The sequence below is a fragment of the Macrosteles quadrilineatus genome, unplaced genomic scaffold (assembly GCF_028750875.1).
Source record: "Macrosteles quadrilineatus isolate MER2022 unplaced genomic scaffold, UCM_ALF_1.0 Scaffold_7__1_contigs__length_78375512, whole genome shotgun sequence".
Lineage (NCBI taxonomy): Eukaryota > Metazoa > Arthropoda > Insecta > Hemiptera > Cicadellidae > Macrosteles > Macrosteles quadrilineatus.
Window position 1 is genome coordinate 48,506,431 of NW_026542600.1, and position 27,297 is coordinate 48,533,727.

At 34.9% G+C, this 27,297-nt stretch overlaps 3 protein-coding genes across 4 annotated transcripts in view; all 3 read right to left on the reverse strand.

Moving 5' to 3' along the window:
* Positions 1-1,495: 1,495 nt before the first annotated feature.
* LOC128998958 (uncharacterized protein K02A2.6-like) lies at positions 1,496-5,485 on the reverse strand. The gene has a single exon (XM_054425314.1). It carries the CDS (start codon positions 5,483-5,485, stop codon positions 1,496-1,498), a length of 3,990 nt encoding a protein of 1,329 aa, XP_054281289.1.
* A 282-nt stretch (positions 5,486-5,767) lies between these two features.
* On the reverse strand, positions 5,768-17,235 carry LOC128998959 (tenascin-like). Its single transcript, XM_054425315.1, has 7 exons — positions 17,121-17,235; positions 16,338-16,453; positions 15,565-15,607; positions 10,313-10,572; positions 7,099-8,418; positions 6,546-6,619; positions 5,768-5,934 (listed from the first exon to the last, which is right to left on the reverse strand). The coding sequence occupies exons 2-7, from the start codon at positions 16,439-16,441 to the stop codon at positions 5,768-5,770; spliced, it is 1,968 nt and encodes a 655-aa protein (XP_054281290.1). The 5' UTR covers positions 16,442-16,453; positions 17,121-17,235.
* Positions 17,236-19,137: 1,902 nt separating this feature from the next.
* The window catches only part of LOC128998493 (sperm-associated antigen 1-like), a 30,911-nt gene continuing 22,751 nt past the window's right edge, over positions 19,138-27,297 (reverse strand). For both annotated transcript variants that reach the window (XM_054424648.1, XM_054424647.1), the window contains exons 8-9: positions 26,137-26,342; positions 19,138-21,921 (exon numbers count right to left, since the gene is read on the reverse strand). In XM_054424648.1, coding sequence (XP_054280623.1) covers positions 21,587-21,921; positions 26,137-26,342 — 541 coding nt within the window. In that variant the 3' untranslated portion in view covers positions 19,138-21,586. The remainder of the gene's footprint in view (positions 21,922-26,136; positions 26,343-27,297) is intronic.

The window sequence follows — 27,297 nt, forward strand, 5'->3', positions numbered from 1 at the left end:
ACAAGATGGAGAAATGTACATATAGGGCGGGTACTAACGTTTACCTCAAGAAAGAAGAGAATAAAAAACGGTAATTAATATTCATTGTTATGGACCTATGACTAGTTTACAATATTGTGTGTAATTTGAAGCCAAAGTTAGGATTTATTAAAATATTGCATTTTTAAAGGATTAAGGTATGTTAGCTAGTCTACCTAAAAAGTTAGAGTCTAGGGGTTTACTATGGACAAAAAAGTCACACAGAAAAACTCTGATATTTCGTCCCATTATTACTTCTTCAGAGAGTAGAAAGCTTGTACACAATTCTCTGAGGATGTACTATCAGGACATACCGTAATGTTACACTATGTGGCCTTTTATCCTGTGTCTATTAGCATCTGGACTCTAACCTTCATAGGCAGGGTAACTTAACTCTATTCCTTAAAAAAAAAAACTCTTGGAACATCCACTTGGCCCTCTTTTAAATTTCTATTAAATTAAAAGACCAGGAAAAGTTTATCTTTCACTATACGGAAATCAAAAGCAAATATTTGGAACCTATTGCATCATCATTGGGCAAGATAAAGTCCTATAGAGTATTAAGAGTTAAAATGCAAACAATATCTATAATTGTTCCTAACTCATCTCAAAGTGAATAGAAAAGACTTAAACTGGTGTTCTAATTTGATGGTTTGGTTAGGGCCTATTGTTTTAATTATTTATTTAGTATCTTAAACAAAATGTTCTTTGCTCAAACTCTCGTATCCAGGTACTGATCGGAGAAGACATTTGGAATCTGGTAGGTTTGTGGAGGCAGTCGTCTGTCTAATGAGTTATAAGAGAATCTTGGTCTCCGTTCCTCTAGAAAATTAAAACTTTGATTACATTCACTATACTATTACGAAACAGTGATGTTGCTAGGTGTATTTTTTTGTTTCAGCCACAGGTTTTACATTTAATACACATCCAGCTAAGGTAGCTTGAGTATTGAGTCTTCGAGTCTTGGGCTTTACTTGCCCTAAGTTGCTCAAATGAATACTGCAAAAAGCCTGTCAGGTTTGAAGTGTGTTCATCATAGGGTACAGGTTTTATGGAAGAATAAATAATAACTAATAAAAATTTATGGTGAGGAATAATTTCCTGTAACTCATTTAACTTATTGAAGTCTAGTCTTGTAACTTATGAGCTAATATAAAAGTCTTGAAGAACTGCAAGACAGCTTGACAATTACAGAGTTCTTACAGCATTTTACTCCCAACTTCAAGGAGCTCAGTTCAAAAAATTGTAGTACTTGAACTGAAGTTTGATCCCTACAACATTTTGAAGTGACCATTCTGATTTGACAGAAAAACCAGAGTATCTATAGAATAATTAATTTATAAAACTCATTTAAGTAAACTCAATCAAAACTATTTATTTACAAAAACAATAATCATGTAAACAAACTAAATGGCAGATGATTCATAACTGTATAACTCAGCTGATAACAATAATCCTACATTTCTCCCCACCCAATTTAGGCTGAGTTTCCGAAACTGTGTTCATCTTCAGGTTCCGTTTGCATTTTCCATTGAGGTGGATCAGTTGCACCTTCTCTTGCTCTCAGCTGGTCAGCGTGTTTTCTCTTTATTTCTCCCCCAACTAAAACGTTGTATGATAGCTCTCCCGTCCTTTCTTGTACAGTTCCTGGTCTCCAGCCCTTCTTCGTTTCATTTTGAACCCACACTTCTTGTTTGGCAGAAAACTCCTTTTGTTTAGATTTTAAGTCGTGGTAGTACTTCTGTCGCCACACTTGATTCTCTATTCTCTCTCTGCTATTACACCTCCACCTATCCAAAGCTGTTGGTATTCTTCTACCATAGAAAAGGACTGATGGTGGTTGGCCTGTGGTCTTTTGTGGGGTGTTTCGATAAGCAAGCAACACTTGTAAAAGTGCAAGTGATGAACTGAGACCTTCTTGTTTGCAAGCACTGTATCTACTCTTGAAGGTTCTGATAATCCTCTCTACTAAACCATTGGTTTTTGGATGATACGGTGCCGATGTGACATGACATATGTTATTGTTCTTACAAAAAGTCTTAAACTCATGGGACGTGAAGGGGGTGCCATTATCGGATACAATTTTTTTAGGAACTCCGTACCTCGAAAACCAAGTCCTTAATCTATTTACAAGAGCAGCAGTTGTCGTACGGTCCACAACTTCGATCTCAACCCATTTTGAGTAAGCATCGATTCCTACTAACCAGAATCGGTTGTCGAATGGTCCTGCGAAGTCGAGATGAATTCGCTCCCAAGGATCGCTTGGCACATTCCAAGGATATAGAGGTACTTCTGTGTCAAATGATCGGTTACTCTGGCAAGGGTGGCATCTACGGACATAAACCTCGACATCCTTATTCAGATTAGGCCACCATACATAATACCTTGATAGGGATCTCATGGCCTCTATTCCAGGATGTCCTTTGTGGAGTTCTTTTAATACATGTTCTCTCAATATCTGTGGCACCACTATTCTTCCTAATCGCATGATTATACCGTTTTCTAATGTCAGCTCTTCTCTCTTATTCCAATATGGTTTCATGGGTGGTGGTAAGTTTCCTGTATCTTTTGGCCAACCATGTTCCAGGTAGTCTATAAGTTTCTTCATATTTGGGTCTTTCTTATACTCCAGTACAAGTTCATGATTTGGATAAACGACGTCGATTTTCTCCTGAACCAATGCTCGAATCTCTCTCTCATCTGGATCCAATACTTCTTGTGTCTTGAGTGAAAATCTAGACAAAAAATCAGCCAAACAATTATCCTGTCCTTTGATGTACTGGATCTCAAAATCATACTCCATTAAATACAAAGCCCAACGAACCAAACGGTTGTTTACTACTTTGGTAAGATCCCGATGCATTCCGAATATTCTTTCAAGTGGCTTGTGGTCCGTCCTCACCTTGAAATGTCTCCCACTGAGGTATTGTCTAAACTTCTTCACTGCAAAAACTAACGCCATCGCTTCCTTGTCAACTGTAGCATACCTTTTTTCGGCTTCCGTTAGTGTCCTCGAGGCGTACATGACTGGCCTTTCCGTTCCATCCGGCATCAAATGTAACAGCACTGCACCAACCCCTTGCTCACAAGCATCACATTCAATAATGATCGGCTTTGATATGTCGTATGGAACTAATGTCTTCTCTAATGACAGGATATTCTTCAACTTGTCGAACGTCGTCTGTTCGGTGTCAGTCCATTTCCACTTAGTCTTCGTACCAGTCAGCTTATGCAAGTTCGAAGCGATCGCATGAAGATTAGGTATGTACCTTTCGTAAAAATTTAGTGCTCCTAGAAAAGCTCGTAATTCTTTCACGTTTCTTGGCCTTGGTGCGTGTCTTATGGTTTCAACTTTGTCTTCGGAGGGATGAATACCATTCCCATCAATTGTATGACCTAAATACTTTACAGATTTCTGAAAGAACTTACATTTTGATAGTTTTGCTCTTATTCCACTTGATTCTAGCCGCCTCAAAACTTCTCTAAGAGTGGTTATATGGGTAGTCTTATCCTTACTAGAAATGATTATGTCATCAAGTAGAACTCCGACATTAAGTCCTTTTAGTAAACTTTCCATATACCTTTGAAATTTTGCCGGACTCGAGGAAAGTCCAAAGGGCAACCTTTTGTAGCGAAAGTAACCTACATGAGTTGCTATTGTCAGATACTTTTGTGACTCGGGGTGTACTTTCATTTGCAAGTACGCGTCTCGAAGATCTATGACTGAAAATATCTTTCCATCAGTTAATTTGGAAGTCAAGTCATCAAAGGTTGGCAAGAGGTGTCTTTCCGGCACGATGTTTGGATTCAAGGTTGTACGAAAATCGCCACAGATTCTTACTCTACCTCCACCCTTGTCTACGTTGACAGTTGGGGTACTCCATTCTATCGGTGTTTCGGAAGGGTCCACTGGTTCCAAAACTCCTTCCTGTACTAATCTCTGTAATTCTCGCTCCACTGCCTCCCTTAAGGGGAATGGAACTCGTCGTGCCCCGTAAGATACAGGTTTTGTTCCACTTTTTAGATGGATGACTTCATTAGAGTCAGATATCGTTCCTAGCTCATCACGAAAGAGTTCGGAAAACTCCTGAGTTAATGCCTCTACTTCTTTTTGTAATTCTTTTCTATAACTTTCTTCGTTCTTACCTGCCTCTTTACTACTTGTCTTTCCATTGTCAATACGTCTAACCATTACTTCTCTAGGTAAATTAAGATTGAAAGCTACACTCCACGGCAACCCAAATAATGGAACATCATCTTCTAGTAATACAATGACCGGCAATCGCTTAGTACGATTACGTAAAGTAACGTCCACAAAAGCCTTACCCATGACTTCTAGCTTATTTTTCCCATAGCCAGTGATGACATCAGACGTCTTTTTGAGAGATTCGCCACTTGAATTTATCCTATCCCAAAGAGACAAACTTATAGCACTCACCCGAGCCCCGGAATCAAACTCCATTCTAACATTATACCCGTTCAATTCTACATCTATTGTAGCTCTGGGAACCTTACTCTTGACTGACCTAATTTGTGTACCACTAACATCAATATCAGAACTACACTCATCATCATAAGTTTGATTACAAGAATCATCTACTTTTCTCAAATTACCATCTGTTCTCTTGACAAAATGATTTTTACTTTTGCACATTCTTGCGAAGTGGCCTCTCTTTGAACATTTCTTGCACACAGCAGAAATAGCAGGACATCTATCTTCACTAGGGTCATGTGTAAACCCACATCTATAACACCTATTGAAACCATTAGATTTCTGTACCTCTGGTTTCCTCTTTTCCTTACTGTCACTTACTTTGAAAATCTCATTTTTACACGCATGTTTGGAAACTTCTTCTCTCGCACGTTCCATGGATTGAGCTAACTCTAGTACTACTGTTGACTTAACAAGCTCACCTCGGTTATCAACTCCCTCGGGCCATCTTTGTCTGACTTCAACTTCAAATTCTGGACAGTTGCTTCCTACTGCAAACCTATCTCGTACTCGTTCATCTAAGCTATCTCCATATTTACAACTTCTAGCTAAAGACTTCAATCTGTTATAAAACAAAATAAATGTCTCACCATCTTTTCTTATAGCTCTTTCAAACTCAAACCTTGTTGCAAAAAGGGTCCTTGTAGGCTTGAACAACCGGTTGGCTTCCTCTTTGACTTCGTCGTAGGTGCACTCCTCCCAGGCCCTTGGATACATCTGGTCCGACAGTGCCCTGAGGTGCTCCTCTCCGATATTTGCCAATAGAAGATCTCGCCGAGCCGCTTGTTCTTCTGAGTCAGCACCACCCAGTCCCTTAACTCTGCAGGTCAACTCAAAACGAGCTATGTAGTCTTCCCACAATTGTTCACTATTATACTCTTTAAATGAAAATCTGCTCATTCTATCTTGTATGCAAGACATGTTACTACAGTCAATTACACTCTTATACTGAGACTGGTCTGTTTTCCTCGGCATTTTCTCGTCGCCAATATAGAATAATTAATTTATAAAACTCATTTAAGTAAACTCAATCAAAACTATTTATTTACAAAAACAATAATCATGTAAACAAACTAAATGGCAGATGATTCATAACTGTATAACTCAGCTGATAACAATAATCCTACAGTATCGTATTAAGAAAAGTGGCATAGTAGGCGGTCAATGCATATAGAAATGCCGTAGAAAAGTAGCACAAGTGTCTAGTTTGAACTCTGAAAAATATGATTGGTTTTTAATAACTAAGATTTAAATACTTTATTTACCTTCTAGACTTGTGGAGAGTTTACTTTTTATTGCACCTTCTTTCCTGTTTATCGTTAAACTTCTTTTTCTCCTTGTTTTCCAGATTAGTGTTGGAGAAATTACTAAGAGAAACATGAATGTTCCTAGCAATGCATAAGCCAGTAGTAGATCGTCAGACCCTATATTTAAATAAGAGGATTTAATAGAAGTTCCAAAAGTAACTCTTTAAACCTTAGATATTAATCATTAGTTCGTGGAGACGAAGGGGTTGCCAATACACAGATATCTTCCTTCTTCTCAGGGGAATATTTGTTATTTTAATGGATTGACGTACAGCTTAAATAAACCTTACTAGCAATCTAACAAATACTTTCTCCCATCATCTTGTCAACAACCCTTATCAAGCGGTGTGAGTAGCCACGATATTTTACAGGGAAAATCACAAAAGTTGCAATAACTTTTGAACAATTTTTATGACATATCCTCCTTGCAGTCGATCTAACAAATCTTAGTCTGGTCCAAACATTTGATATCAAAGTATCGCAATTGAACACATTGTACTCAATTGCATGGATGCATTATGCATCGATCTCATATCATAACACATTTTTAACGACTAACTCGTCTAGGCCTAACCAGCAATAAAATAGGTGTATAGACAACGGTACAAATTTTCTAAAGAAAGTCTGGCTGAAAAGGGATGGCATTTTCTGGACATGGCTATGCATATTATGTGTGGAAATTACAGCAAATGTAGGTAGAAAAAAAGTATATCAAGCTTTTATCTTACCTGGAATGAAGTAAATTAAATCTTGATTGCAGGGACAAAGATGAAATTCTATTTCGTCATTCACTTGCAATGTCCTAGAAGAACTCAAAAGTCAACAGCTTAGTAAAATAGCCTGCAAAACTGCAAGCTAAGCAAATTTCCATTTGCCTGATTCAATTTTCTCAAAAATATTAAATTCTTATAATTATTAACAGTTTAATAATGATGTAGGCCTACATGTTCATATTTTTACATGTTTTACCAAATTGCATCAATATCTGATCATTTTTATCAAGTTGTCGTCATAACGGACAAAATCAAGAATAAATATGAATAATTTGAACGGATATTGTTCATGACTTCTGGGGGCTACAATATGGAAAAGCAAATTGGTCCTGGGTCTACTTACCATGATACCTACTAATTTATGGGAAATTCGCTGTAAAGAAAAAGTCTTTGATCTAAATAAGTCATAAATGTTTACATGGCGTATGTATATAAATGCATGTTTGTATGTTCTTTTGCACCAAAATTAGGTTTACACTAATATAAAAAATAGAAAAAAATGACTTACCAAATTCTTTTGTCAAAACAGGCGCACCAATTCATAAGTGAGTCACTTTCATAACTGGTACCATTTAAATAATTAACAGTAATTTTCTCATTTTTTATAAACAATGTAAAGTTAATAAAAAATGTAAAATGAATTTCACCCGTGATGTTTGAGATTACTTTTGTGTTTTCCCTTCTTCCAGTGATATTTTTATTCCGTTTTTCCATCTCACATAGAAAATTATTTTTATCTTCATCCAAAAGTGTTGAACTTGCTTCAAAAGTACACACTATAACAAGAAGATAATTTGAGTTTAGCTTCTTCAAGATTCTTTGTAGAAAATACGATCTATTTATACCTATGTCAATCTGGTAGGAATATAAAAATCTTTTTGAGGTAAATTCAAAAGAAAAGTCCAAGTCTTCTGTAGTATTGCTAGCATACACGCATTGGGAAGAAATGTTCTCATAAGTGAATCCCCAGAAGCACTCACAAATATCAGGCTGTACACATATACCATTGTTACAATCGACCGAGCAAAAGGGGTCACAAACATTCTGAAGTTCTTCATTAGGTTCGTATCCAAGAAAGCACAAGCACTGCTCCGGCATCAAACAGTATCCATTTACACACTTGGAACATTTAGGGCTACAAATATTATTGTTATGCACATCTTTCACATAGCCGCTTGAACAAGAGCACTCGTTAGGTCCGATGCATTCTGCATTCACGCAAGGCTCTTCACAGCGAGGAACGCATGTTGAGTAATTCCCTGATGGGTTTGTGTATCCTCTGAAGCAAATACAAGTGTCAGGTGCTACACAAGCTCCGTACTCACAATCTGAACATACAGGAACACAAATGTGACTTACTGGACCTAACTGATAGCCTTCTAAACATTCACATGTTTCAGAAGCTATACATTTTCCGTTGACACACTCTTTTGAACAGACAGGACTATTACTGTCGCCACAATCTTTACTGATACATGGAGTGCATTTGTTTAGCATGAAAGGGTCTTTTCGGAACCCCCAATAACATTCACAGTATTCTGGCCTGTCGCAATAGCCGTTAACACACTTTTTAGAACAAATGGGTTCACATATGCCAGGGTAATCTGTGCTTTTGTAACCTGGTTTACATGTACACTTTCCAGGCGAGGAGCAATATCCATTGATACATTCATGAGAACAGAAAGGCCCACAAATGTGTGGAACTACTTTATTTTTGTAGTAGCCTTCTTCACACTCACAGAACTGTGGCATAGAACAGATCCCATTGACACATGGTGGGCTACAAACAGGGCTGCACTTGTAGGAATCCCAAAAACTCTTGGTGTATCTGCAAAACAATAGTTATCAGAACATTTGTATTAATTTTCAAAATATTATTTATTATTATAAATCACAATTTAATTCATAAAATAATACTTTAATAAACAAGTGTCCACAAATATGTCTACCAGTTTGTCACACTTCTGTGTGAAAGGTCTTTTGTGGCACACTGTTTACTAAGCTTATGGTACCACTTACCAACCATTGCAAATCTAAAATATCAGTTGCCAAGTGGCCTGTGCCAATTAGTTAAAAACAAAAAATGCTAAACAGATTTTCAGAAACATCGGTCCTATTGTTACAAGACTAGAACTCCGTCATTTAGGTAGGTTGTATCTAAGTTTTGGAGTCATGCTATGCCCCCTGATAATGATAGTAAATGGCAATTATTTAAAACAAGATTGACTTTCTAAGTTTCCTCTCCACATATGACTGAAATGAGAACTGCTCCTTGAATTCTAGGCGTTGTCGACAAACCCACTCTTTAAGAGAGAGCTGGATGCCAACTACTGCTTTTGATGGATCTGGAGTTGTTTCGGTTTCTGGCAGTGAAAACATTGTGAAAACATGAAACTTTCTGCTGATTGATAATGTAACCCAACACTTTGCCTATGTCGGTTCTCGGCAGGTAGTTTGCAACAGCAGAAGCCTGGATTTAATGGAAGGTCATACAAGCCTCCTGCCTGCAGCTGGAGGTAGTGCGGGGCCCAGTGCAAATGTTCATAGTCCTTACTACCAAAAAGTATTATCCGAACAAAAATAATGAACAACATCTCAATTTATAATATTAATATACATAATCCGTCCCTTTTTATACAGGGTTGATAAAAAGTCTGGAGACCCCCTGTCAATTTTTTAACGGCCCATACTAGAAAAACTAAACTCTGCACACCTTTATAGCATGTTATGAGGTATCTTTTTGGGCATAACCGCCACTTCATGAACATCCCCAAAATGGGGGATTTCGGGGGAATCTAAAAGATTTCAAATTGTAAGACCCATCGAGTGACCCCCTCATTTTGATTGAAGGTCCTGATAAAAGAAACCCAACAAGCAAACTAGGGGTCTCTATCTCAACCCAGTAAAAAATGGCAGTCAATTGAAATTCTCAGAAGTGAAATTTAACTTTACAGCTTTCCAAGACTGGAGATCCCTGTAAATTTTGTAACGGCTCACACTAGAAAAACTAAACTCTGCACACCTTTATAGCATGTTATGAAGTACTTTTTGAGCCTAATTGGTACTTGGCTCGCAAACCCAAAATGGGAAATTTTGGGGAAAACTAAAAAATTTGAAATGTCCCCATCGAGCGACGGCTCATTTTGAAAGTAGTGATCAAAGAAAACTAACAATGCAAACTAGAGGTCTCTATATATATAGAGGACGCAGTAAAATATGGCAGTAAATTGAAATCCTTAGAAGTCTAAATTCTAATTTCTAAAGATTTCAACTGACTGCCTTATTTTACTGGATTAAGATAGAGACCTCTAGTTTGAGTTGTTAGTTTTCTTTTATCTAATCAGGACCTTCAAAATGAGGGGTCACTCCATGGGTCTTACCATTTGAAATTTTTTAGTTTCCCCCGAAATCGCCCATTTTGGGGATGTACCCAAAGTGGCGGTTATGTCCAAAAAGTACTTCATAACATGCCATAAAGGTGTGCAGTTTATTTTTTCTTGTATGGGCCGTTAAAAATTGACAGGGGGTTTTCAGACTTTTTATTAACCCTGTATTTTCATAATTGATGGAAAATTATTGGACCTTTTACAATTTTTTATATTCCATACCAAGTGTGGGGCCCTATGAGGCCGCATCTTTCGCATGTGCCTAAGGCCGGCTCTACGCAGGTAAGCTTGCTATCCTCTCTAAAAAAAAAAACAATACAAACTCCAAAGACATACCCTTCGTAACAAGTGCAGTTGTTGGGGGTAGAGCAGTAGCCATTTTTGCAAGGTCTAGAACAAATTGGTTCACAAGCACCGTTGTTTATATGGAATCCTTCGTCGCATGTTTGAGGAAGGTTGGGTTTTGGTTCACTTATGCTTGTGGTTTGGTTGCTCATCAAAGTGTAGTTGCTATGAGCCACACATTTTCCCGACTCACAAACAGGAGTACATCCGGAGAGATGTTCCATGTAGCCTTCGCAGCAGTACAGCTCAGTCTACAAAATAGTCAATCTGCAAATCACAAGTTTCAAGTATTGGACCTAAACAAATCACGAGTTTCAACTATTGGACCTAAACCAGCCGCGGCAAAATTGTATAAGGAAAAGGTCGGAAAATAAAACCATTGTAAAATGTTAAAAACTATATTCAAACATTGAAAACGTTAAAAATAAAAGTTTATATATTACATTATAAGGTTGTAAAACGCTAAAGCCATCATAAATTAAACAGTAAACAACAAAAATTTAAACTCTACTATTGAAACCGTAAAATATGAGATAATGATAAACACAGATATACAGATTTCCGGCTCTCTATTTGCAGCTAAGACATGAGGTAACAGTGAGGTTTGCATGGATGAGGAGTTGACAGATCAATATGACAATACCGGGTGTTTATAAATGAATATCGGGGTTTTAACGCTTTATAACTTTTATACTACTAAACTTACTGCTGTAAATAAGACATAATGAAAAAGCAACTCAAAGAGTTCATGCCTTACAAAGACAAATTATTTAACAAAATCAATTAATTGTACAAAGTTAAAAAGAAATCTCCAACTTTTTTTACCACTATAAATTGGGAGGTTGCTTAACATTTTTGCAAATAACTTTCAAATGGTGAGGATGTCGACCAAAGTGGAAAGTAATATTATGAAAGAGAATAAAATTTCCTATAATTTACTATTATGCATTTCTTGAAAATACTTAATAAATCCAGCCAAAAATTGCCTCAAAATACAAAGAATTTGAAAATTCCCATTTTCAATTTTGTTTATTTTGAGGCAATTCTTTACTGGCTTTGCTTCTTTTCTTTGCGGCTCTTTAAGTTGCTTTTTCATTTGATGTATTATTTATAGTGGTAAGTTTAAAAGTATAAAAGTTATAAAGCATTAAACTCCTGATACCGTAAAACGGGGTAACTTGAGACAGTGTGGTAACTTGAGACAATTTGCAGATGTTTTTTTTTAATTTTTTTTGTTGGCATACCTGATGAGTTATTGGGAGTTTTCTTAGTGTGAACATGTCATGGAAGTTGATCCCTTAACTACTGCATATTACGACATATTGTTATATTCAAGGTAAGATGCTTTATTTATTAATTTATTTTGAGTTACAGATGTTCAAAAATTATAGGCTGTATAACTTACCTTGTAGCGTCAAGTATATTATTAGGAATTCAATGATTGTTATTACTTACCTAACCTCAAAAGCTGAGTTGTCAATAATAATCTTCTCACTAAGCTATTGCCAACCTAAAATTTATAAAAAAATAAAATACCCTGTTCTGTCCTTGGTGGGGTAACTTGAGACAACTGTCTCAAGTTACCCCACTTTTGAATGTCATACTATAAAAAGTGTATATTACAATATAATAGCATAGTTTGATTATTTTCAGGTCAAGTTATGGTGCGTAACCAGAAGAGGGCTGTAGGCTCACGCAAATATAAAGATTTTACACCAGATCAACTTGAGAAGGCTATGAAGGATGTAAAAGGAGGCCTATCTTTGCGAAAAGCTGAAGAAAAGTATGGCGTACCACGATGCTCTATTAATAGGGCCATAAGAGGTAAAAACTCAAGTAAAGTTGGCAGACCGTTTGTACTGAATGAAAACGATCAAGCCACTGTAGTTGAATGCTTAAGTAAAGCAGGTGATTGGGGCTTTCCACTCACATTGTATGATGTCAGGCTGATTGTGAAATCTTTCCTTGATCGTTCTGGAAAAAGGGAAGTCCGTTTCAAAGACAACCTGCCGGGCCGTGAATTTGCCATTTCGTTTTTGAAGAGGCATCGTGACAAATTGAGCCAAAAAATGTGCCAAAACATAAAAAGGACACGAGCCAAAGTTGATCACGATATCATTAATGACTATTTTGATGAACTAAACCAGTCAATGGAGGATGTAACTCCCGAATTAGTCATAAATTATGATGAAACAAATATGACTGATGATCCTGGCCTGAAAAAGGTGGTTGTTAGAAGAGGATGTCGTCACCCTGAACGCATCATTGACTCAACAAAATCAAGCACGTCCGTCATGTTTGCTGCGACTGGAGATGGCAAACTTTTACCTCCGTATATAAGGCGGAAAATCTGTACAACACCTGGACAGAGCATGGCCCAAAAGGGGCTATATACAATAGAAGTAAGAGTGGATGGTTTACATCTGAAATTTTTGAAGACTGGTTTGCCAGAGTTGCTCTACCTTACTTTTTAAGTTTGACAAAAACAAACCAAAACTCATGATTGGAGATAATCTCTCTAGCCATATTTCTCCATAAATTGTAAAATCATGCAATGATCATAACATAAGATTTGTTCTTCTTCCTCCGAACAGTACTGGCATAACTCAGCCATTAGATGTTGCCTTCTTCCGCCCATTGAAAATAAGGTGGCGTCAAACTTTGGAAGACTGGAAAACAAAACATCGAGGAGTTGTACCCAAAGACACATTTCCTAGATTATTAAACAAATGTCTCGTTGAAATGGGTGACGACAAAATTTCTAAAAACGTCACTAGTGGTTTTAAAGGATCTGGCTTGATTCCTTTAGATCGAGAAAAAGTCCTAAAGAGACTTCCACAAAGGACTCCAGTCTCTGAAAGCCAAGCCGCCAACCAAGACAATTCCATGATTTGGGTTGCTTCATTTCAAGAATATTTAGAAGGAAGCAGAAAACAAGAAACTGCTGGCCTAAGGAAAGCAAAGAAGAAACTGATTGTTCCAGCTGGTAAAGGAATCTGTGAAGAAGATGTCCCTGAATTTACAGATACTGGTGCCATCTCAAAACAGAAGGGAAAGAAGAGGAAACTGAATGAAAATCCTTCTGAAGCTGTAAATAGACCTTCTACTTCAAAGAGGAAGCAACATAGAAATGTTGTTAGTGAAGAGAGTGAAGAAGAAATTTGGAGTGATGCAGATTTATGTGAGAACAGTTCAAATGATGACTTCGATGACTTTAGAAGAAAAATTCTCAACGCCAGCTGTTCTGATGTCGAGGAAGAAGAAAATAATATAAAGAAGAAAGAAGAGATAAACATTGAAACACTTCAGCCCAAACTTCAGGAAATAAACAAGCAAGTTGGGTCTTTTATAATTATAAGCTACGAAGGCAAGTTTTTACCCTGGGGTGATTGAACGATTTGACGAAGAAGGTGCTACAGTCAGTGCTATGAAGCGGACTCTCAAGGATAACTGGAAATGGCCGGAAAAAAAGGATGAACTTAACTATCGTTGGGAAGATATTGTTGGTGGTATTAACCTTCCTAAAATGCTCAATAAGAGGGGGTTTTTTTCTGTACCAGAATTGAACGAAATTTACTAAGTTATGTCTGACATTGTGAAAAAAATTGTTTCCTCTTTTTTAAATAATTTTTTTTTAAGTTTGTAAGTCCATATGTGTATTCCTTTGTTTTCCTAGATATTTTATTATGTCTCAAGTTACCATTGCATTATCTAATTTGAGACAACTGTTGTTTTAACATCTGTGTCTCAAGTTACCCCATTTATATGGGTAACTTGAGACACTAATAAAAATAAATAAATAAATAAAATTTCTATATTTACACCAATTATTAAATGTAGAAACCATAGTAACCAGGGTAACTAATGTTTTATTCTAGTTTTTGCAGATTTCCCTATAAAATTATTTGGTAGGGGTTTCTTTTAAGTTGAAAAATGTCTCAAGTTACCCCGTTTTACTCGGTATTCATTTTATAAACACCCAATACAATAGACTTGAATCATGATAGACACACATTAAGATATGTAATGGATTACCACAAACTGCAATCAATTTAATTTTTCAAGCCAATTTATTTATTTATTTTTGCTTGAAGTAATCTGGATAATTTGCAATCAACATGATTGGAGCTCTACTATAGTATATTTGTTGTTATTGCTCGTTGACAAATGGACGTTAACAGTGTAGTTGTAGATTTTTCAGAGTAGAAACGATCCTCGTTGTCGCAGAAAACACAGGTCGCTTACCATAATATTATGTACGTATAGGTTAGGTTCTTTGGAAAAAGCAGAGTGGACGTTACTGACTACCAAAGTCATGTCAATATCAGTTGTGTTGTCATAGATTGTTAAATACAATGTTCACAGCAATTTTATACTCAATCTATGAATGTTTAACGTAAATAAAATTAAAAACTAACGAGTAAGCCAATTGTTCAGTGCCCAGATAAACGTCACTCAGCTTGGCCAAGAGGAGATCAGATACATAGGGCCAGAGATTGTTCTGGGGGTCCTGAGTAGTTAATCACCACTGTTGTTACTTTAAGACGACTAATTATGATTACTCTTCAAAAATATATTTGTGTTTTCAGTTGGTTCTCAGTGACACAACTGTTAATGTGTGGATAAGGTAAATGGGGGAGTGAGGTGGTCTCATGATAGAGCACAGGACTTCAGTCCCCAAAGCCCTGGATTTTAAACCTGCCAATCACCAGTGGATTTGAAAAACGTGATCATGACCCTCTAGGTCTATCTTACAGTAATGTATAAACAGCTCTGGGCTAGAGCCTATAGCGTCCTAGGATGTGAAGGAGGGATAAAAAAAGAATGTGTATATAAATATCGAAAGGTGATTTATTTTGATTGTAGTGTGTTAAATAAAAAAAGAATTCTGTTGTCCAAATTTTACAAGTTAAAATTGATACGATGATAGGGAGCTGCTAAATGATATGAGGGTTTTTTTGCCGCCCTGTCGAGCGAGCGAGTGGCGGAGGGTAGTAGTAATAGGGGTGTTCCAAAGCCAATGTGTGGACATTTTTAGTAGCCATGGAGCTGTGGACAGCTGAGCACCATGTATTTGTAGTGGAAGTGTTTTTAAAAGTGGCAATTCCTCGGCAGGACGGCAATGAAAACCGTCAGATCATTTTGCCGCTCCCTGTACTATAGTAATACTACGTTGTAATTATTTTATTGTCTAGTATAAAAACGTAGTGTCCTTATAAACCTAACATTATACTTGTGATTACCTCATTTGTATACTTGTCTTCTTCCTGATTAACAGTAATAATACTGAAACAAATGCCGAAATTTAAGGAAAGGTTTACAAGGTGCATACACATATCAAATCAAATATATCAAATTAGATACTACTTTTACCAATATTTTTCTTTTAAGTACAGTGCATAAGATTTTTGGAGTAATTCCAGTTTAAATAAAAATTAGTAATTCCAGTTTAAATAAAAATTAATAATGTAAGTTTATCTTGTGGTTGCCAGGTTCTTGAAGTTTTTGATTATGAAGCTCGATGTACGTTTCACCACTTGTATGGCATTATCAGAAGCACAGCATATATTTACATTGTTGTTCACACTCAACTACCTATACTATTTACTATGTACACTGTACACCTTTTGTTGGCCGAATGTAAATAGTAAATAAAGTAGTTTAGTGTGAACAACAATGTAAATATATGAACTGATGATGCCACACATAGTGGTGAAATGTACATCGATCTTCATAATCACAAACTTCAAAAATTTGACAACCGCAAGATAAGCTTAAAGTAGGTATACATCCATCCGTAATTTTTGTTTGTTTGAGAAAATCCAAAATAATATTTAAACCCCAAAAATTTTTAGGATTTTCATATTTTATTTAAAAATCTAAAACATTGAATGAGTGATATTATCTCAAATTAACTTTGAAAGAAAATTTCTATGATTAAAATGCCACCAGTATGGCCGAAACAACCAAACGGCATAACATTAAAGGCTTCTTACTTGATTGCAAACTTACTTACTTCTTACTGTCTCTTCTGCAAACACCTTCGCCTTCCAAGACAACAATTTGAGAAGTTTGTACGAAAAAATATAGGATTGAAACATATAAAAGGTAGTTCATCATCTTGGGTTCTGTCTGGAACAAAATATCATAGAACTATCAGCTCTTACACTGTGTGTGTGTTTTTTTTTTTTATATAACTGACCCAGATTCATTTCCTTCACCCCCTCCCTCCACAGTATTAGGTGTGAGAGGCGTACTTTGGTCTTCACTTGAAAAGTTGTTCAAACAAAAATGTAAATTACAATAATATGTATGCAGTAATTCCTAAAATGACAAAATATAATTAGAATTGTGTAGTACTTGATATTAAAAGACATTAGTCAATGTTTTGAGGATGATCTAAATCTATTGGACTTAGGTAAGTCAATTGCTCAGTCGGTAGTGCCACGGATTTTGGGTCCAAGGCAGCGATGTTGTAGGTTCGGATCCTGGTATCTGCCACTACTTATAGGATTTGTTTGAAGGTTTCTGGAAGAAAAGTTGGCTATCATATTCAAAATGTGAATACAAACAAAAACTAAAAGAGAGGTGAAAATCTAATTAGATTGTCCTATTATTTGATATCTATCTGTTAGCCGCTGGACTCTAATTTTCACAGGTAAGCTAGCTGAGCTTTATTCCTTTTCTAAACATTCCTTTCTAGTCAATTGGCTTTCCTTTAAAATGTAACATTAAATGTTTTAGTGTAGGTAAACTAAAAAATAAGGAGGTAGTGACAAAAAATTAGGTTTTTACTTACCTTCTTACATGAACCTTTTTTTGCGACAATATAAAGAAAAGAAAAACATTCCTTACGTTTTAATGTTTTGTGAAAAGTAACCAGTTAAAAATGTTTCTACCAGCATAGTTTATCATAACATCTTACAATCAAATGCACTTTTTATTGGTATTACACAATATTCTGAAATAAACATAAATTTACTACAAAAGGAAAACCAGCATTGTTATTTGCTGTTTTGAATAAACAATCAAACTAAAATGTTTACATGACTGGATGATTCCTACATAGTGAAAGGAAATGCCAGATAAAAGATGATAACACTAAGTGATAGCGAATCATTTCCAACTGGTAATCAGAAATTGAACTGGAAAAGGACTCATTACAGACTCAATGTTTTAATAATCTTTTAAGATAAGTTTGATTTGAATATTGGACTTTCATCTGATTGGATAGTCTTTAGTCGTAGATTTAAAAAGTAAAATCATTAGATGGTTGTTGCAGACATCCATATTTTGATTTAGAATATACAGATTTAAGTAGACATCACAAATATACATTATTGCGTTAAATTCTGCAACAAAAGCCACTAATTAGTTTGTAGACAATTTGAAAACAAACGGTATCAAGTATCAGCAAATTGACACATTCTTTATCCAATCAGCTTGTAAAAACCCCTTATTATGGGTAAGCAGTGGGAGTCGAGTCGGTATGATATTTTATGAGTAATATCACAAAAACTTTAATTTTTTTATAGGTGTGTGCGATGCAGCATTTGTTTTTCGATTCAATGCATCGATGCGATTCAAAGAATTTTGATTTGAATAGATGCGATTTGATTCAATACAGCACGTCATGATTTTCCTTTAAAATTTTTTACAGCTTGCATTTCTGTAATGGACCATTTACCTTTAAGGAACATTTAAAAAAGGTTAAAGTAAAAAAATGTACTGAATAAAATGTTTTATGAACAAAAGGATAGTTGCTGACCTAACTCCTGCTGATTGACACTGCTAATTTTATGGCTGGCCTAAGAAAATCAAGACTTCGCTAACAATTAGAATAAACCTATACCAAAGCAATTGTTATTATTATTGGCCTGTAAATAAAAAAAAATAGTTTATTTCACATATGATGTGATGTAACTTTATTTCCACTTTTATATACTTGGCTTTCAATACTTTGGTTAATTCTTAGGATCAGAAAAAAAAAATTGATGATCAGTGTTTATTGTCTATTTGATACATTATTACACATTTAATAAATAGATGTGAAATAAGAAATTAAAATTAATAACGGTTTGTGTTAAACTTAAAAACTCAAAGAGATCAGTGAGTAGGCCTACCAAAAAGATAATATTTATTAATTAGAAGTAGAACTTAAAAATGAACTCTTTGTAATAAATCATTACTAGATAAATTAATTGTGAAATAAATAAATTTGTCAAATCATAATAATTAGTTTATATATGCACCTGGACAGAATCGATGCATGAAGACAAATTTGATGCATCAGTATTTCGATGCATGCTGAAATGAATAGAAATTTCAATGCATTCTCGATGCATCACCACTAATTTTTCATTATAATCTTTGCAGCATTGAGGTTGGACCATTTGGTTCAGAGTTAAAAGGCCGATAACATACTAAATTTTGATCAAAATCGTTCGAGCTGTTTTGATAAAAAAAATTGTTTAATGCACGTCTTTATAGAAAAATTACCATAAAAATCCAAATTTTCAAAAACTTTTTAGCTTGTACACATCCACACACACTCACATGGGTACAGGTACACAAATACCACTTCGAAACCCACAGTTTCAAAACTACTAGTTGTTCCAAATAGTTTTTCAAACTATCCAAGGAGTTGAGAGAAGCAGTATCCTATGCTTTATAATCTTAGGTCCCACGGATTCATTGATTTGACAGTCTTTAATTGAATGTGCAGATTTTGGTTTTTGTTAATATATATCATATAATAAAAGCTTCCTTGGTGAGGATTTTTACTTTTTAGAGGACTTAAAAACAAAATACAGGTATAAGAAATTGCATAACATAAATATGTTTTTATTTTTGACAATCCTTTTACTGGATGAAAACTGACAAATTATTTCACATAATCCCAAATGAGTACATTTTCAATTTATCATAGGTACTTGGATGACAATGGTAAAAACTATTAGCTTAAAAATGAATCTAAAAAATATTTTAAAATATTTTGTTAAAAACATATAGAGAATACTGTACTCTTTTAAAATAAATTATAAAAATAGCATGTTGTAAATAAAACAGAGACATTTTTCTGGTAAAAACTATTTTGTTAAAAACTTATAGAGAATACTCTTTTAAAAATAAATTATAAAAATAGCATGTTGTAAATAAAACAGAGACATTTTTTTGTATAAAATCAACCAACCATGCAAACAGTTATATTAAATAGAGGAATAGCCTTAAACCTCAGTCCATTATGTAGCTTTTGGGTGTGAGACAAACAAAAGTGCGTCTTAGAGTACAATAAAAAAAATTACAAAACCACTAAAGTAAAATCTTTGGAAAAAATAGCAACAATAACTGGGGAAAAAATGTAATAGAAATAAATAGTACAGTATACCTGATACTTAAACATAAAATTTCTAAATCAATAGAAATAACGGTTTTATATTGGCGTAGCACAACTACCTACTTATATGATTTTAGATCTATTCAGATATTCACAGTAAATAAGTATAGGAATATGCACAAGTGGCCTGAAGTATTGTTGTAACTTGAAACAGCTGTAGTCATTACTAAGGTTCATTCTACACAAACGTGAATCCCACTGCGGGGCATGTGACATGACCATGCCAACATTGTGTTGAAGCTACGGAATCCCTGTAACGTGGAGTCAGCGTGAAACCCGTCGGGCCATTCTACAAGAGGCGGTTCAGACGCGGGAAGGACACAGAGGAACTCGGTTGGACAACAACAGCTATATAAACTGATAAGAAAGAAACATAAGAAGAGACAATTGTGGACACATCCAACGTTGACGTTATCAAACTGGTTGATCAGAGGGACATTCCATATCATGTTTAAGACCATCAGATGTACCCAGGTATTCAGAAAAGCTTTTTCCAGTTTTGTTATACTTTCCACAGTTCCATCCAGTTTTTTTGTAATACTTCTCAACACCGCACCATGTTAAATCGTTGAACCTAACACAACAGATGTGAAGTGAGGTGCCACGCGCAGTGACACTGCTACGTGTAGAATGGCTGGGCGCGATTCCTGACACGGACGTCAACGTCAAACCAGCTTCCCCGCCTAGTGCTACGTCCATCCCCGTCGTAAATCCTTCATGTAGATACGCCAATTTCACGCAACGGTTCCTGTCAAGCGCGTGGCCCCGACATGGTAATCCCATCGTGTGTTTCACGTCCGTATAGAATGAGTCTAAGATTGAAACTGATCACGGCATAACAAACTAAAATTTGTAATTATATTACTTCACCTTTGCCAACATTCAAATAAAACAGAGTATATTCACAGTTAAATTTTAATCAAAGCTTAATTTCTGACAAAAGGAGTCTTTTTTGTAAATAAATTGAAAGTTTTTAGAGGAATTTAACCGGTCCAAGAAATCAGCAACACCCTATATACCAAACTGCTTGTATCAATGAGTGAAAAATGTCTATTTATCTTTATATAGAAATAATATAAACACGATAACCCATGATAGTTCTGTTAGTTATTCAAATATGCTGATGGCTATAGAGATTTAAAGATTAAAATGTGAGTAGCAACACCACTTGAAAAAGGCACATTGACCCAGGAATAGGAATAGCTTATAATCTGTATTTATGCCGTCTTGCTTGTTTTAGTTAGCCCTGAAATAGCACAATGGTATAATATCAACGCTAAAAAGCTATTATGACTATAATCCAAATATAATTTAGCAGGATCAGAGAAAAAATTATAGTAGAACCAGAAAAGAAATAACAAGGCAACTGCTAAGTAATTATTTGAATGCCCTTAAAATCTAGGATTCTACTTTACGTGAAATAAAGGATAAAAGTTCCTAAAAGATAATATGAGATTTCCTCTAACGACAATGGTATAATAAATTGAGAAGTTTACACTCTTAAGCTGTTTCAGACAATGACTTATTGAATAAAATATACTATGGTTTTTCTGTAAAAGAGGCACACCTTTCAAAACTGTTTCAGGGTTTCCAAGCTAGTAAACAAACTCTTGAACGATATTTTAACTGGCCATAAAATTGAAGTTGTTAAGTAAAATTACTTTCCTCCTAAATGCCTTGTGTATATTCTAACCGCATAAATTTTAATATAATTTAACGATTCTCTATAAAAAAATGGAAAATTTAAATGACCTAAAGAATTTAAGTATTGTGAAAAACTGTTAGATAGGTATAATAGTGTCTTAAAAATATTTTACACAGTATAAATGACAATAAACAATCCGTAAGAAGTTCTAAGACATCTAGCCTCAAGCCTTTGGTTCCACGTCTTCCAAAAGTGGACACATGTTCTCAAACTCATCGTCCATACTAGAGTCCCCGATCATCAGATTTGGTACTCGACAATCACCATTCACATCCACTGTTTTTAAATTCAACTCGGAGTTATGTTTTTGAGTCCTTCTATCGACTATATTACACTTTTTGGGCATGAAGAACTCTTCCACTGGTTCATTTTCCAGCTTTTCAACTTCAATGATCTCCAACTTAGTAGAGTTATTTAATATCAGTTGCTGCGACTCGGCGGGCTCGTTGGAAATTTCTACAATCCTAGAGTTGGACGGTGGGTAGTTGGATAGAAAATCTGTAATTTCAAAATAACATATCATTTAGCATCATTAAAGAAAGTCCAAACCAAAATACCAAACTTTGTCAGACAGAGTAAGTCAAGACTGCTATTAGAATGCAAACTGCAGTGTCAATTGATCAAAATTTCTCAAAGACCAGGAGAGCGTAGTCAAGAATATTGAAAATTTAATATTTATGCACAAGTATGAAACAGCGTATGACTTAATAATGTTCAACAAACATTTCCATAATGTATTTGAGCTTAGTTTGTAAACCATTCTCTGTAGTAAAAAAAAAATCAGAAGAACTCCAACAATCCGAATCAATTGGAACCGTACCACATTCAGATGGTAAAATATTCAGGTTATTAAATCTTTGCTGAAAATGGGGGTATTTTAGGGAAAATGCTTTAAACACCAAGTTGTCGGGTAAATATAGGATATGACCTTAAAAAAATTGCAAGAAAACGTTTTATGGTTTTATTTTGTAGAGTTGGGTTTGCAGAATGACATACTAAAAGTTGCCAAAAATCGGTGCACGAGAAAACCACTAAAATCACAATTTAAAATGGCGGCTTTTTTCAACATTGGACAAATTAAAAAAACATATTTCACATGCATTTGCTATGCACATTTTTCGAGATATTGACTTGGGACCACCGCCTGTATTTATTGAGTGGTTAGTACTTCATTTTGATAGGGAACATGTTTTTGGCCGCCATCTTGGATCCGCCATATTGGACATAGATAATTTTTTTTCAATGTAATGATAGTGTTGTGACACATCATTACCAACTACATTTTTACACTGATTTCAATGCCGAAATCCGTTTTTAAATATCTTTATTCATTTAGAAGATATAAACAAAAGAAAACTCTGCACCATACATTTCTTATGGACGTTTCGTAGTTTGATATTTTTTTAAAATTATTTTTCTTATATCTCCAGTTCTTATTAACGCTTGTAGTTCGTTCTAGGCTTAAAATATTCAGTAATGTAAGGGCTTTCATTTGAGCTCTTGATCATTAAAATCAGACGAGTTAAAGACCTGCTACGAACCTCAGAACAATATTAAATTTAACTTTTTAGAAATATATTTTTATTAAAAGATTTATAACTCGGGTTGTTAATACGTCACCGAGTTCTTTCTGGTCTCAAATTGCTCAGTAAATGTTTGGCTTTAATTTTATTGATCATTAAACAAAATCTGACAATTTTAAAATGAGCCATGGACCATAATTTAACATTTGAATGTATTTATATTGAAATTTGTCTTTAGTTAAAGACGTATATTCCTAATTCTAAATAACTCCCAAAACTCTTTATAGTCTTAAATAATTCGCCAAAATATTGACTTTTATTTTAGCTATGGATTACTTTCCAGGAGTTATTAGGGTTTGGGATATATGTCCTTAACTAAAGACAAATTTCAAAATAAATACATTTTAATGTTAAATTATGGTCCATGGCTCATTTTAAAATTGTCAGATTTTGTTTAGTGATTAATAAAATCAAAGCTAAACATTCACTGAGTAATTTGAGACAAGAAAGAACTTGGTGACGTATTAACAACCCGAGTTATAAATATTTTAATAAAAATATATTTCTAAAAAGTTAAATTTAATATTGTTCTGAGGTTTGTAGCAGGTCTTTAACTCGTCTGATTTTAATGATCAAGAGCTCAAATGAAAGCCCTTACATTACTGAATATTTTAAGCCTAGAACGAACTACAAGCGTTAATAAGAACTGGAGATATAAGAAAAATAATTTTAAAAAAATATCAAACTACGAAACGTCCATAAGAAATGTATGGTGCAGAGTTTTCTTTTGTATATATCTTCTAAATGAATAAAGATATTTAAAAACGGATTTCGGCATTGAAATCAGTGTAAAAATGTAGTTGGTAATGATGTGTCACAACACTATCATTACATTGAAAAAAAATTATCTATGTCCAATATGGCGGATCCAAGATGGCGGCCAAAAACATGTTCCCTATCAAAATGAAGTACTAACCACTCAATAAATACAGGCGGTGGTCCCAAGTCAATATCTCGAAAAATGTGCATAGCAAATGCATGTGAAATATGTTTTTTTAATTTTTCCAATGTTGAAAAAAGCCGCCATTTTAAATTGTGATTTTAGTGGTTTTCTCGTGCACCGATTTTTGGCAACTTTTAGTATGTCATTCTGCAAACCCAACTCTACAAAATAAAACCATAAAACGTTTTCTTGCAATTTTTTTAACGGTCCCTATGTAAGTTTGTTTAGTTTGCCTGGACTAAAGTAAAAATCAACCTCAAGCCGAGAATTTACTATGGCAGGGTAATTTACTATCGCGGAAGACGAAGACAGTGTTTCCATTACCACTAAAGACGATGACGATGTTTCCATGACCACGGAAGATGATGATGATGATGATGTCCACACTATTGCAGGTTCAGAATTAAGCCGCAATCACAACTTCTTCCATAATCTCTAATAACGATTATTTATTCTTTGCGTATCTTATTACTAGAGTTTTGGGAATTTGAATGCTTCCTTAGAGCAATTCGGATAATCGGCGATTTGGATAGTTGGAGTTCATATAATAGGAGTTCTATTGTACTTTTTATTCAAAAGTGCAGAGAAGATGTCTGGTCACTAAATTTAATTGAGCAATTTTTGCAGATGATGTTTTCTATCCAGGATATGTAAAAAACAAGTTGTAATGACATTTAGGGATGTGTAATCTGATTCCATCCTCAGTTCAGAAAGCAACTTAAACATAAAAATATTAGTACAGTAGACTCCCTCTAGTTCGGCCACCTCGGGACCGGACCACTGGCCAGACTACAAAACGGCCGGACTAACCGGATGTAGAACATTTTACATAATCAAAAATAGTATTGCGCAATCATGATATGTTAAGTCATTAACCTTGGTTCAGTAATAAAAACTGTAACGTTTAAAATCACGCTTGCTTAATCAAGCAAAACAAAAATTACACAACACTGTACGTACAGCAATAAATCACGTAAAGAACAAAACAATAGAAAGTCTAGTACTGCAAGCTACTGCTACCGTAGTCAGCATAGGCTACTATTACATATACATGTTTTGTTTCAGAACATAAGAATGTTGAACACAGCATAAAATCATAGTACTTAGTCTTAAAGATAATAACAACAGTCGTAAAATAGGATAAATATAACAATGGATGACGTAAAACACCCCTCATTCTTTCTTCTTCTTTCTTTGCATTCAACAAGTTGCCATGGTTACTAATCACCCAATCACAAACTGTTGTGAGATAGCAAGCGCACAGCAGACATCAATTGTGTAAAGAGCAGATGATTGTCAGTGCAAGCGGATAGCTTGACCTTGATGCTAACAATGGCTATTTCTTTGTTTTGCTTCAATTTATTTTTGTCAAATAAACCGTGGTGTTTCAAAACAATAATGGGGGAACCTACAGCATAAAAAATGGTCCGAAATATTTAATTATAGGTACATTGCATTTCAACACATTAGACTGAAGAAAAACTATTAAACTATAAAATGTTCTTGGTATTTTTGAGGTTATGTAACATAGTTTTTACATAGGTAATATGCAACAATTTACCCATAGAAGCACCCGTCAACTAAACTGACATGAATTGTTTACTTCTATGACCGGAAACTAAACATTCAAGTTGAATCCTGTCAAAGGTCATTTGCCCGTGACGATATGACTTGTCCCCCTGAGACCGGGCCGGACCATCCGGCGGCCGATCCAACCGAAGCCTAACTAGAGGGAGTCTACTGTACCTACAAAATCTAATCTAAAGCCAAAAAAAAACTTTTAAAGAGAACTCTATAGTGGTCAAAACGGGAAACAAAATAGAGGGTAGGCGAACACAATGGACTTGTCTGCGCAGGATGGTAACCCAAGCAAATACAAATACAACATCGTGATAAACTTGTCTTTTGCTAATTGTGATGTAGTATCCCGCAATAATCCTTCTAATTAAATAAACCTCTACAAAAAATTAAGAAAAAATTAGATTAAAAATTACTTTACTTGTGAGGCAAATTTCAAACAACACAATTTTGAGCATGAAAACACAATTCGAATAAAGGATTTACACGAATGTCTCATTCAAATAGTTGAAAAATGCAATTGTGTGATTGTTATTCAATCTCTAATTCGTTACGAGGATTCCAAATGTACAGATCATTCTTAGGTATTGCGAATCAATGTTTACTCACCGTTCCTATTAGGCAAAGATCTGGACGGCCTATTGTTAAGCTGAAGAAAGCGTGGAGCTCCGTTGCATTGACACACAATTTTAGGCAACCCCCACTCATTGACCTCGTAGCAGCTTCCGTAGTTGTAGCTAGAGTTGTGGCGCAACTCTCGGGAGTCCATCTCAACTACTCTCTTTGGCTTACCGAGACCCTCGTCTGTCATCATTCTGTCAGATACAGATAGATTTAAATTAACCACCAAACAGAAACAAAAAATTGAATGTACATGATATACAGACTTTTTAGGTTTTTACTGATTGTAATATTTGACAAGTAAACATATTACATCCAATTTTTCCCCAATAATTAAATACATATTAAAGTAAGATCAAACACCTCTTGCATAAAATGTTTCTACCTGGGCTGAAATAGGGGTCGGTTTATCCACCCTTAGTTTAAAAACTGGTAGGGTTAATCAACCTTTTCTAGGGATGAATGAATGAATATAGTTTATTACAAAAAACATTGGCTACAAACAGTGATTATAAACTAAATAAAGAATATTAGACAGAGACAAAAAATATAACAATAAATAAAGGAACTAGCAGACATAGGCAGTGCTACCTGTGCGTCTGCTAAGTTGCTGTCAAATAGAAAAAAGAAAAATTATTGAATTTTGGAATGGCAATTAAAAAAAACAATAGGTCGTTATTATTATTAGTTAAATAAGTGAATGTATTTCCATGAACACAGTGCTGGTAAGAATATGGAATAAGGAATAAGGAATATGGCAGGGTGTCTACCAGATTTCTCAAATGGAATTCCCGACTTTTTCTCGACTTTTCATTACCATTTTTATTTAAATCCCGACCAAAGATTCGGTCCATTCTCCATGTTACTACACCTTTTTCCGTCTCGCGGTCACGGTATTTTTATCAACATATGTTGTCACTCGCGATGCAGCGAAATCACTGACGATCGAAACAAATCACATGCCGAGAAAATCCCGTATCAAATGTAGGGGTGTGTGAAGCAGCAAAACATTTCAATTCAAAGCAACGATTCGATTTAAACAATTTTTGATATAACTCGATTCGAAGCAACATGGAATTTTTCTATTCATACTTGTCAGTGGAGTGAAATATCTGTTTTCAATCATACATTTATGGAAATATCAATGAG

Bases quoted from the DNA above. Each gene is read 5' to 3' on its own strand.
- LOC128998959 (XM_054425315.1), bottom strand. From the start codon at position 16,441: ATGATGAACTACCTTTTATATGTTTCAATCCTATATTTTTTCGTACAA. The intron at 15,608-16,337 runs GTAAGTAAGTTT...CATTTGTTTCAG, and splicing joins TGCAGAAGAGACAGTAAGAA to TATTATTACTGTTAATCAGG. The intron at 6,620-7,098 runs GTAAGTCATTTT...GAGTTCTTCTAG, and splicing joins TGTTTTGACAAAAGAATTTG to GACATTGCAAGTGAATGACG.
- LOC128998958 (XM_054425314.1), bottom strand. From the start codon at position 5,485: ATGCCGAGGAAAACAGACCAGTCTCAGTATAAGAGTGTAATTGACTGT.